Source organism: Dermacentor variabilis, chromosome 1 (assembly GCF_050947875.1).
Source record: "Dermacentor variabilis isolate Ectoservices chromosome 1, ASM5094787v1, whole genome shotgun sequence".
Lineage (NCBI taxonomy): Eukaryota > Metazoa > Arthropoda > Arachnida > Ixodida > Ixodidae > Dermacentor > Dermacentor variabilis.
The window spans coordinates 256,485,579-256,498,764 of record NC_134568.1 but is presented as its reverse complement, the minus strand read 5'-3'; the positions used below and the strand labels follow the sequence as shown (position 1 = coordinate 256,498,764).

Sequence of the window (13,186 nt, the reverse complement as noted above, 5' to 3'; positions counted from 1 at the left end):
TTGACAGTGAAGGCATGATGGCAATGGGGACTTTGTAGGCGCAATGAGTCATGGGTGCAAAAGCAATACTACAGTGCAGCTTTTGGAAGTATAGGTTTACAGGCCAACCTGAGGCAATGTCAGATAGCCTGTCAGTCAGCCTGACATCTGCCTCACCGACTGGTCTGCAATGCAGCCTTAGCAATGGAACATGATACCACTAACAACCACCCACAACATGTAGGATGATCCGTCACTACACATACATGCTCCACTCCTTAATGAATCACGTGCAGACTTTAATATGCAAGCATCCTCTGCTTGCGAGGAGAATATAGACTAGAGGATTACACCATTTTTTGTAAGTGGTTAAGAGTTGCTTACTTCAACAAGGCAATTTCTTTGACCAGTCTCCTTGAACAACTGGCTGGAAGCCCCTTGTGCTTCATACTGTCTTCATTCATGGCTAGAACCTGGAACCAAATGCAGCAAGAATAAATTATGCTTAGGTCGTTATAAGTATAGCATACAGCCTGCCCTATCATACCTATTAAGTTCTCACTATTGAGAAAAGCGGAACAAAGCTCAGACAAAGCAATTTAAAACCTAAATCAATTCTGCTGAAACCTTAAGAATCGCTCTCCTGCCATTTAAAGACTGATCCAATGCATTACCACCTTATGCGTTTTTATTATCTGTGCACTTGCAGTAAAGAAAAAGGCAGCTGACGCATGAGAGCAGAAATAGGAGAAGAGCAACAACAGGTTATCAGCAGACATGGTTCATAGCAGACACCCAGTCCATGCATAACTTTTCATAAAACACCACCTACTTGATTAATCACTGTGGCCTCACTGGCATACAAAGAAACATAAAAAAAAGTATTAAACCGAACATTTTGAGGCCAACTTGGCTCCTCCTCAGGGGTTAATGACGGAGGAAGGAGCAACTCAGTTCTCTAAAACCTTGCATTTATTAATCCCCCCTTTTGGTAGGAGACGTTATAAACTTCTTATTTAGCCCAACTAGACGGGCAATCCTGCCAAAATGCATATCTTAAACTCAACTTACGTCATCCAGCGTGCAGTTCTTAAATAGATGATAATATTTCTTCAGATGTGCTCGGTGTAGCAGCTCTTCAACTGATGATGGTGTACCATCCCAATGCATCCTGGTCACAGTAGCACCAGTCCACGGAGATGTGGCACGCGAGTTGCAGCCTGATGTGGGCGGTGATTCGTAGGGTGATGCTGGTGCCGAGGATAGAGGAGAGTTGCAGGGCGATGGCCCTGCATGCTCAGTGCCCTGACCTGCACAGTTCACACTGCCAACAAAGGGAATATGTTGCACCTTCTGCATACACTTGATGCTATGGTGACATACATGCACACAAGAGATTCACAATTGTTTCTCCCTTATTGTAAAACATTTCGCTGACCTAACTGTGCTTTTTGATCAGTATTCCGTTTGGTCACACGATTGCTACCACATTTTTCAAACAGAAGTCTTGGCATTTATAACTTTCAGTTTACATAAACACACGCACAAACACCCTGTGTGTTTAAAAATGAGCAATGCAGAATTTTTAAAAAATGCCACAGGCAGATAGTGCAATTCTTATTCTTGAGCTGGACTGCTCAAAGAGGAAGACATTACGTGCACAAGAAAACTGAAATGCATAACTAACAAAATTACCCTAATTTACTTCTTTAAAAGCTTTCTTTGCCTCTTTTCCCCACTTCGAGGGTGCTTTCTTGCAAAGTAGGCAACTACTTGGACCACTGGGTGCGTGCCCAAATAATTGAATTATGGGATTTTACGCGCTGAAACCACGATCTGACTATGAGGCACGCCGAAAGAGACAACTGGGGTCACTGTGTATGTGCCACTGAATAGACAACTTAGGTGTGTGCCCATTCTTGGCCAATGTCCCAGAAAGGGCATGTCCCAAATAAACAAGCAGAACAGGAGGTTGAAGTCAAGCAGAACAAGACTCAATAAATCGGCAACAGAAAATTGAAGAAGTCGGCTACACAGAAGTTCTGAAAAGTTGGCAACAGAAGCAGCCGAGTGTGAAGGAAGGAGTTAAAGTGAACAAAATGGGACTCGAGCGTGCATTTAGTGAGGAGCCCTGAACTACACAGAATTGAAGTCGACAACAGAAAATTGAAGCTGGCTACAGAAAAGTGAATAAAATTACATTACATTTGCTTCACTTTGTACAAACATTTTTTTTCATTAGCATTACATATGCAGAACTATTGCTTTAGCACTTCCACAAACATAGAAGAAATCTTCACTTAACCCAGATTTGAACATAAGTGTGGAATCTGCCACTTTTTGAAACTAATAACTTTTAAGGTGCATATTGAAGCTCAAAACTTGAAGGCAGGAAATTCTAAAGGCACATCCACTTGGAATTAATTTTGAAACTAGGAACATTCGAGATACATGCCATCAAACTTGCAGTAAAATGCACTGTGAGTTCCACGCACTTTGTTAACCGTTTTTGTAGATTGCAGGACAAAAATCACTGGAATGCCAATGTATTTTGCAACACATTTTAGTAATCCACAACCAAAAATTGGCATCTTCAGAATTTCTTCCGAAGTGGATATGCCTTGCGAATTCACCAGCTACAACTTATAATCTGCAACATGTGCTGTAAACAGATTAGTTAAAAAGTAAGTGAAACTTAGTCAATCATGCATTTAGATTTCTTGAGCAGGTGGTGTCCACCTCTTTGAGCAATCTAACTTCATTAGAATTGCGCTATCTGCTGCAGGGAATTTTCAACAGCTTCATATAACTCATTTTGAAATGAATCGTGTGTACTTGTGAGCAAAAGTATGCGAGCCACAGGCTTGCTGAATTTGTAATTGAGACGTACAAGATGACGACTGCACTGAAAAGTTCGCTATCTACGGTGTAGGGATGCGCGACTCTCACGCGTCCCGATATGTTTTCCCGCATAGCTCCCATCTCCTGTAATCCAGCTTCGCCGCGTGGCCTGGTGCCCGCACCAGTCGGTATGGTTGAAGTGCAGTATGAGAGATGGCGGGAATTTTGCTCAGCTAACGCCACCTAACAGCGGGGTTACTTGGGCGCGGAAAGGAGAAGGCTCTTCCTCTTTGGCTCGGGTCGGCAAGCAGCGCGGATGTTCAGCATGTGCGCCGAGCCATGCTTCTGAGAGACCGTCTCGCGAGGCCGCTCAAACACGCCAGCGTTCGCGTGACCGTACGCGCGAACGACCAGGTGTTGGTATCCAGCATGGGGCGAACATATTCACTCGCTATCCGGTCGTGGTGAGTCGGACTTCCGTGATTAGTCGAGCGCCCATCGGCATGTTTTGTGGATAGCAACTCGGCTAGCAGGCATTGATCAATGAAAGGTGCAATAAATGCCCTTGTGATTGTTTGCACTACTGTGTTGTTGTTACTTTGTCCCAAGAGCCTGGGTGAGAACCCCACAGTGGAGAAGAAAATCTGCTTTATCGCATAATCCTTTGGTCGTATACTTTTGCTAAGGGGAGTACATACATACTGTGGGAATGCTCTACTCTCACGCGTCCCCTGATCTCGTTTTCACCACATGGCTCTCATGCCTCCTGCAATCTGGCTTCTCTCCGTAGCTGGTGTGTTGCAGCATACTACGAGAGATGGCGCGAGTGTTGCGCAGCTAACATCACCTAACGGCAGGGTTTGTCGGACACGACAGGGAGTAGGCTCTTCCTTTTTGGCTCAGGGTTGGCAAGTGGTGCGGAAGTTCTGTGCATGTGCCGATCCATGCTCCTGCGAAACCGTCTCGAGAGGCCTAGGAGCAGGACACCAGAATGGACAAACATGATTGTTCGGACGTGCCACTGTTCACATGACCGTGCATGTGAACGACTGGGTGCTGGTGTCCAGCATGGCGCAAACATATTCGTTCTATATCAGTCATGGTGAATCGGACTTCCTAGATTTGTCACGTACCCATCGTCATGTTCTGTGGATAGCAATTCAGCTAGCAGGCATTAGTGTACGACAGGTGCAATAAATGCCCTTGTGATTGTTTGCACTATTGTGTTGTCATCGTTCCTTTGCCCCAAGAGCACATGCAAGACTCCCCACAATACACACAATCATTGTCATTGCATGTTAAAGCTATCACTAATTTTATTTAAACGCTATGCAAACTATGTAAATGCAGCTTACACAACAGTGGACACTGTGTGCAGAGGATATTAGTCAGAAAGTGTATACAGCAAAACCTAGATAAACTAAAATTCAATGCAATAAAATCCTCTATATACCAAAGTATTTAACTTTTAAAACATCATGTCCATAGAGCACTACATTTTTAGCCTCAATACAATAAGCATGCTTTATTTCAACATAACAAAATTTTGCTGATGGCACAAGGGAAGACCGAGGTAATAAATGGAAACTACTGCACGTGCCAGTGGTGAGATTGTTGAATTACATGCAGTTGTTTGCAAACGCATCTTTCAAATTGCACACCGCGCAAGAGTGTGTGGCTGCCGAAGCGAAGTAGTGCCTTTTCTGGCAGCAGTGAATTTAGCTGGTCATGGCCTCCGAGATGCACCGCCCTATCTTGGAGCCCATAAGCGGGCGAGTGCAGAGTTGAGCCGAGGCACCGGGGGGGCACATGTATTGGTACATTGTATTGCGCACTCTATGCAGCATATACGCATACGCAGCAGGGTACTCCACGAGTACCCTGCTTCAGCATCCAATTTCTTTTATCACTGTGTGGCAAGTGACAAGCATGAGTGCGGTAATGCGGTAGTACTACCAAACGCAATGCCTTCTCACTTGCGGACAGGGCTTGTACGATGCAACAACCTCGACAGGTGAGAAAAAGGATGCTGCCACCTGTTTTGGGATACAATAGAGCTCGCTCTCAGTGATCTTGAAGTCGAAAGTTATCTTCAACTCGTTGAAGAAAAGGACAAATTCCCAGCAAAAGCAGCTTAATCTAACAGACACTTTTCAGAGAGTGCTCTACTCACTCCTGCAACAAGTTTTCTATATAAGTAACCGACCAATTTTTCAGTATTGCTCGCACTAACCCGCAGCACCGGTAGAAACTCTATAAAACTATGTGGGTGTTCTGTTAAAAACTGATGTTATAAGACTTCTGTTAAACCAATGCATACCAGCGACCTAAATTTAGGATATTGCTACATTTTGGCAACAATGTGTGCATGATGTTCCAAACAGAAAATGTGGTGGGCATGAAGAAAGTTGCCATAATTCAAGTTGTTGCCTCACTTCCATGTGATTTGAAAGGGAAGCTTTTTCTTTTTGCAGCATCCAATGGGTTTTGATGCTGCGTTTGTTAGACTGTGTGGTCAGCAGCAGTTTGGTTCAGTGAACATAGCATTTGGTACCACTCTGGGCAACACTAGAGATTATGTTTGCAAGCCATCGCGGAGGAATTAACATAAAAGTTTTGTTTACACCAACAACCACAGTGCATTGGACCTGTTTATTTTGGCTTTCCATGTGTTATATGGCAACTGTTAAGAGGACTTTGTCGACATAGCATCAAACCCCAAAAAGTGGTCGCTGGCTCTCAAGTTGAACAAAACATTTTTTTTTTTTGGTATTGAGATTAGATCTTTTTGGACATATTTTGCTGCCCTTTCCAGAATCGGTCGATGACTGTACTTTGTGTAAAAGGTTGAGCTTCAATATAGAAAAATTTCTACATAGTGAAGTGCTAAAAAAAAAAATTATGGGGCATTACATGCCAAAACCATGATTTGATTATGAGGCATGCCGTAGTGGGGTACTCAGAAATTTGGACCACCTGGGGTTCATTAATGTGCACCTAAACCTAAGTTACACAGGTGTTTTCACATTTCGCTCCCCGAAGTGCTGATTTTACAACATTGTTATATTGAAATTGAACTGTATTAACTTTATTGCACACTATAAATGCTGTAATTAAAGTAATGAATTTATGTTTGAAACTAAGACGGTCGTATCCTAAGGCAAAATCATCTTCACTTTATCTATAAGCTCCGTCTTCCAAGGTTTGCTATCTAGTACATCTAATTTTGCATTCTCGGGTAGGAATGCCTGTGCTCATACACACTGTGTGCCAGTCTGAAAGCCGGGTGGAGCTGATAACAGTTGCGTTTTCGCAAATGCATGGTGAAAAAGAAAAGGGGGAGAGAGGAAACAACCTTAAAAACATGATAACCGCCATATGTACCTAATATCTGTTTTTATGTGCTGTTACCAAAACAAAACAATTTTTAATGTTGTATTACATGTATGAAACTGTGCTCTTGTTTAGTTCAGAGCCAAGTGTAGTTCCGTTTTCATATAGCCACATTTCTAAAACCTAAAATTTGTATAACTGCTTTCCTTGATTTTAAGAGCATAATGTCTCCTGTTTGTTGCTAACAACTGCACAACATTTTTCTTTAACCGATGTATTTGCTCTTATGCTTTTGCGATTTCCATGTATATTGTCCCACTCACACAATGCTCCCATGTAAAGGAGCCTGTGAGTTATTTGAATACATAAACAAGTTATATCATACTGACATCACTGCCTCAGAATGCAAAATTGGTCGGACTGAGTGACAAATTTCAAGATTACTCTTCCAAAACAGAAGCCCCGTAGAAAATCAAACTAAGTGAACTTGCACTTGTATGACTGTATTGACTATCCCAATATTCCTTTCAGGTGCCAATTAATTCTGCCAAACGAAAATTTAGTTTCATAAAATGTTTTGCATCTTCAGAACTATAAAAAGCATACAGCTGCCAAACTGATTAAGAATTTGCAATTAGTCAGCAAGCTATGTCAAGTTGACAGGATGCGGACTATGCTAGAATTCCGTACAGAAAAGGCCGATACCAGAACAAACTATTTCACCTCTAGCATACTTAAAAAGCAGCTATCCAGTTACTTGAAACACATGCCCGATATAAAGCATAGAGAAAAACAATAAAAGAAGCGAACCAACAACATGAAAACTTACTGATATCGAGAGCAAACACCGAGCATTCTACCTTCCAACTTGTTTTACTAAAATGCTTTACACACACTAGTATTGCAACATACAGCACAGGTTCAATAAGAAGTTTTTCAGATGTATGCGACATATCCTAAATTAGATTTGCATCAGTGATTTTACTTTTAACAAACTATCTAATAGACTCTAAGCGTAAAAATGAGAGGTAATGGAAGTTTCACTTAAATACTTTCAGATTGTAATTTTCCATGAATAATGTGTCCATGAAGAAGCGTAAACCATCTGCGCGAGCCGCATTTGTGTAGCTAACATCCCATTTTAAATAAAAATAGTGAAAGCACTAATCTGAAGGCACCGCATATCAAGCACTTATTTAGGATGTCTTGTATGTCTAGCATGCACCTGAATACATCTTCACAAGCACGTGGCGTATTACAGCACAGTATCGTTTTTACGTGAGACAACTAGTAGAAAGTCAATTTACAATAAAAGCTTGCTACATTGTTCACATCCTCACCTTATACTATGTGCCTTTTACATGAACACTTACACAGGCCTCCCATATGTTTAGTTCTTTTCAAATGTTATGCACATACTTCTATTAAAATACATGACATGAAATGTTCTAGAATGACAATATCCATAATGTTAAGTTTAGATCATAGTTTCACACAAACTTATCGGAGGGAAAACTGGCACTGTGAATACACGCCAGTGAATACACGCAAAGTGCCTCGAGCGGCCAGTCACGCAGCAATTTTGCGTGCATTTGTGGGCTTCTTTCACGCTCAGAAAAACACTTATGTTGCACGTATTGAGCACTAGAAAGCTGTACTGGGAGTTTTTCATGTCACTCTACAATTTTCTCATTGAAACTTCTCATCAAACTACAGTATTTGAGAAGTTGATTAACTAATCAAGAGTATCTAATTAGGCAGAATGAAAAAAAAAACTCTTGAGTATCTCCAAGAAATGGAAAACAACATCACCTTGGTTCTGTCCGGCTACGTGACATTCACATATTCTTAAACTCTGGCTAAAGTTAGCTAGGACACCCTGTTTACACACTATGTATATACACACTATGCACAATTGTGAGGCAGTCACTATCTGTTAACTATAGGTTCCTGAAAAGACCATGTGCAACGGCAGGGGAAGTTGGTTACAGCTCAATGTGTCAGTTGTAGTGCAAAAAACAAACCATTAGTACAAATGTGCATTTTGCTTTAGCTTACCTAAGAGCAAATTAATTTAACATAGAACATACAGCATAGATAAGAGTAGGCATTTTAGAAGTTTATTTGCCATCAAAGACAAGGGTGCTTTTTATTATTGACAAAAAAATTCAGAATTCCGAGTTTTTTTTAGCTTCCATTTGCTGCACACATAAAGTCAGATTTATATAGTGTTCTGTAAAAGATTGTCTTCAGAAGCTTTCAAACTGCAGTCTTGATTCAATACACATAAAAAGAGACAAAATGGATACAGCAGCAGTTTTATTGTGTGGATTATATTTGAAATGCCTTGCCTTGTAATGATTTGTGGCAATCACCACCTATATATGACTTTGGTGGCCATCGGCTATGCTGTTCTCTGTAATAGGAAGAGACTGAGGCAGTAAGCCAAACCACCCAGGGTCTCGTCAGATAAGCTGACAAACATTTCTAGTGACTCACTAAAAGTACAATAGAAGTATGGGCTGTGCAAAAGTTAATATATATATCAGGCAGACATTGTGCCTACTTGTGTGTACAGCAACAAGTGTTCTGTGTGACTTGCAAGGTTACTAGATTTCTTGATATTCTGTGCTCAGAAAGGCAGCAGTTTATCAGAAAGGTTGCCAATAAGCTGAAAGTAAAAAAAAAAAAAGTGCGTGAAAAGAGCTTAACAGCAATGTCAAAATAAATTACAAATAAATTACACATCTGTCAGACAAATAACTTATCATGAACTTGAAGGGTTTACAAGATTTAATTAGCTTTATCTCTAAAAGCAGACAATATGTGTGTGGGACAATAAAGTGGGGTTTTGTAGCCATAGCAGAACCATATTCACATGATTTCCTGGCACCAATGTTCGTGTTAATGTGTAGTTTCGCGCTCGACAACACAAAAATGAAGCAATGCAGTTGCACTTCTTTTTTACCACTTAACTCGTTCCCAGAAAACAATCTTTCAGCCATCAATATTCAGTACACCATCAAACTGCGATACATTTTCCAGGTGCTAGATCTCAGGTGAACAAGAAAAGACGCACGGCATGCAGGATTGAGAGTATAGTAGGCAGCCGCCATGGCAGCTTTCCCACAGTACTCAGCCTACACGTGAAAATGCCGGCACATACTCACTTTCCTTTTCTGGTGACAGCAAATCTACTCACGGGCCATTGTGCGTCACATTCACAGTTACTGCCACCAACCCTATCGCGATAAACATCTTCATCTATCTGTCTCAGCATGAGTAGCATAGTGCAGCTGGAAGTGTACTGCATGCTTTTATAAGCGATAACCCAAACACATTGCCGTTGCCTGCTGCAGGTGGTGTGAAGCGAAATCATGTTTCGCTCTGGTGGCATTGTATTCTGGCGTCGCCCACCAGCTTGATTTTGCTTCAGTTTCCCATAGCCATCTTAAAAGGCCACTCACCAGGCCACATAGCAAATTTTAGTTATCCGCTGGAAGTTGTTACATACCCTCTTGGAAGTGTTCTACTGCAAAAAATTTTCAAATTGGTTCATTAATAGTCGAGGTATAAACATTTCAGTGCCGCAAACACATGATTTCAGGAGGCGAGTGTCACCGCCACGCCAATAAGGACACACTCTCCACTTGCCCCGTCTAGCCTTCGCAAGCAAAATCCTTTGCCTGTGTTCTCCCATACAGGAGCTACATACATACGCATATGTTACGGGCTCCACCTTTTTGTTTCCCCTACTTTTTGGTATTGGTGCACTTCTGCTGACAGTCGCATGATTTTGTGCGCTGTGCACAAGAACACCTGACTAGCGGCAGAAGCCAGTGCTACACGAACACTGAGGCAGACACAAGTGGATCAATTGCGTGCTAGAACATGGTAGAAAATAGAGTTTTAGATTAGGAAGACAGAAGTGTTGGGTCCCGCTAATCTAGAACTCTCTAATGTGTAGTTTCGCTCTCAGCGCGTGCGACTGCATGATGTGAGAACAAGCAGACAAAATGGAAGTACATCTCTCTTGCTGCAGTGCAAAGTAAAACAAGAACACGCTCACATTCGGTTTGCGTGTTGCATTATTTCTTTAAACTTTAATTCGTCAGTTGAGCAATAGATTACACAAATAACAGATGTTGCCTTGAATAACTCTCAAAGAGTCCCATGTCACTATGAGTGACGTCACAGCATCTACATGTACGTAGATGCATTTGCTGACATACGCAATCCCCCTATCTTGGAGCATGGCGCCTATGAGGAGAAAGGCAAGCGGCATTTGGTTTGAAATTTAAGCTCTTATTGCGGTGTAGTAATACTTTGAAGGCACGCTTGTTAGCATGCAATGTATACACTGCACTTGTCAGCTCAAAATGGCAAAGGCCCCTGACCAGGTCTGGCCAGTTTGAGCTGACAAGCACAGCTCCTACAATGCATGCTAACGATCATGCCTGCAAAGTATTACACCGCTACGCACTGTAGAAAGGGCCTAATTTCAAAGCAAACACCATTTGCCCTTCTTCTCCCGGGTGCTGTACTGCCCATAGTGATACGCGACTTCAAGAATTATTAATTATGCAAGGCAACATCAGTATTTGTTTAATCTGTTGGTTCAATAGATGAATTAAAGTTTAGAGAAATCAAAATTACAAACCGAAAGTACCGTAGCAAGAGAGATGTACTGTATTTAACCGAATGTAACGTGACCCCAATTGTAATGCGACCCTGATCAAAGACGCAAAAATGCAAATGTAACGCGAGAAACCGAAACTATAGAACACGAATGTAATGCAGGAAACAAACTATAGGAAAAGTCGAGAGCAGCTTTATTGAAGTACCTGCAAACTATGCCTAATCTTCATCTTCGCCACTAATGTTGCCGTCGCTGTCGTCATCACAGCTGGACTCCTCTTTGTCACTAGTTGTTTCCCACAGCAGATCGTCCTCACTTCCGTCAAGGGCATTTGTAATAGAACATTTCTTAAATGCGCGGTATACTATTTCATGAGACAGCCCGTACCAAGCAGTTGAAACCCACTGGGCAACAGTAGATGCACTCGGGCATTTCAGAATCCCTGCAGGTGTTGAGGTAGATCCACATTCAATCCAGTCCCAATACAGCAGCCGCGAGCAATCCTTGAACGGCTTGTTCAAGCAAAGGGCTGAAGAATGGACGTCATTCCACCCGGTATAACAACCAAATGCGTTTGGTCACGCTGCAGCTTTCACACGCCGGGTGTGAGGTGACCTCGAAAAGAATCCAGCACCAATATTGATTCTGGATGCAGCAATGCACCTAGCCTTCGGTCCCAAACGCTGTAAATCCAATCTATGACGAGTTCCGAATCCATCCAGCCTTTTTCGTGGCAGCGTACGAAAACATTGTTCGGAAATGTTTCTTTCGAGATAGTCTTCTGGCGAAAAATTCTGAAGGGAGGGAGCTTGCGACCATCAGCCAAACATGCAAGCATAACTGTTATCAGATTCTTTTCGTTTCCAGTGTTTCTAATCTGAACTTTATGTTCACCAGACTTGCGCATTGTCCTAACCATTGGCATATCAAGGTACAGGTACACGGGGGTTTGGTCCGCATTCCCGATGTGTCCAAGTGGCATGTTGGTAGAGCAGCGGAGATCAATGACATACCGCTGAAACGCGAGAAGTTTCGACTCGAAGTTCTCGGGTAGTTTCTGACAAATCGAGGTAGTGCGTCGAAGGAAAAAACTGGCCCTTCGCATGAACTTCTGTATCCAACGGCGCAATGCCTTGAATTGGTTTGGCGCCAAACCCACGTCTCGTGCAAGTTCAGGTGCTTTGCACTGAAGCACTTCAATGCTCACATCAAGAAGCTGGGAGCGTTGTTCACCAACAAGGACTGCAAGACGACGCTCAAAATCCAGGAAGCAGCCTTTCTTTGGCCCACGGGAACCTTTTCTATGACTGTTGCAATTGAACAACTCCTGGCGATGCTTCCTCCACCCCCTTATCGTCGATTCGTTGATGTCCAGGCCTCTTGCAGCCGCTGAGTTACCAACTTTTTTTGGCGAGTAGAATAGCGTTACGTTTGAAGCCCGCAGTATAAGTGCGAGAGCACGCCATTTTGGATGTAGGTGCACTAAGCAGGCAGGAACAGACCAACGTGTCGAAACAAACAAGGCGGCTATGCACTACCTGAGGAGTCGGTGGCTTAGGTCACGTGGTACTATCGTGGAAACAAGTGCCCAAGACGCTCCGCCAGTGCCCCAAACGGATCGCTAAGTCACTAGAATCACCTAGTGGTGAGAAAAAGGCAAACATAAGAAGTTTGCAGGGACAACATGGCCACAATTAGTACATGACTGGGGTAGTTGGAGAAGTATGGGAGAGGCCTTTGCCCTGCAGTGGGCGTAACCAGGCTGATGATGATGATGATGATGATGAGAAAAAGGCGCGTCCATTTCGTGCGCCAATTGTTCGACACTCACCTGCGCGTTTGGTCCCTCTAAGGTGACACATCGCTGGCGCGCTCTCGTTGGTGTCGTTTGCTCTGCCTTTTTCGTGTTTGCACCGCATTCGTGACTCGCCCTGGCCGTGGTTTGCGTATTGGTTGACCGCTGAATTTGGAGCGTGAGACTTTGAAGGAGCAGGTCAATCGACACGCATGCAAATGCGGCACATTAAGCTAGCTTAATAATGAGTACTTGGTGCCTTTCTTAGCATTTTTATACCTTGTATTCGAATGTAACATGGGGGGTGACTTTTCACTTCTATTTTTGGTAAAAGAACTCGCGTTACATTCGGGTAAATAGGGTACTTCCATTTCGTCTGCTTGTTCCCATGTCGTGCAGTCGCATAGAGAACGAAACTCATTTTCTATTGTGTTCCAGCGCGCGATCATGCTCTGTGATCTGCTTTCACCTGCCTCAGTGTTTCTGTAGCACTGACATATACCGCTTTTAAGGTGATCTCGTGCACAGCTCTCAAGATCATGCACTGTGCAAAATGAGACAAGCAAAACAACTCGCAGGCGAGACCGTCAGCAAAAGTT

General features: G+C 42.8%; 1 protein-coding gene across 1 annotated transcript in view; it reads right to left on the bottom strand.

The window, feature by feature from the left end:
• The window catches only part of LOC142562055 (uncharacterized), a 79,405-nt gene that overhangs the window by 23,950 nt on the left and 42,269 nt on the right, over positions 1-13,186 (bottom strand). Inside the window, exons 7-8 of the mRNA XM_075673493.1 lie at positions 1,051-1,303; positions 364-452 (exon numbers count right to left, since the gene is read on the bottom strand). Coding sequence (XP_075529608.1) covers positions 364-452; positions 1,051-1,303 — 342 coding nt within the window. The remainder of the gene's footprint in view (positions 1-363; positions 453-1,050; positions 1,304-13,186) is intronic.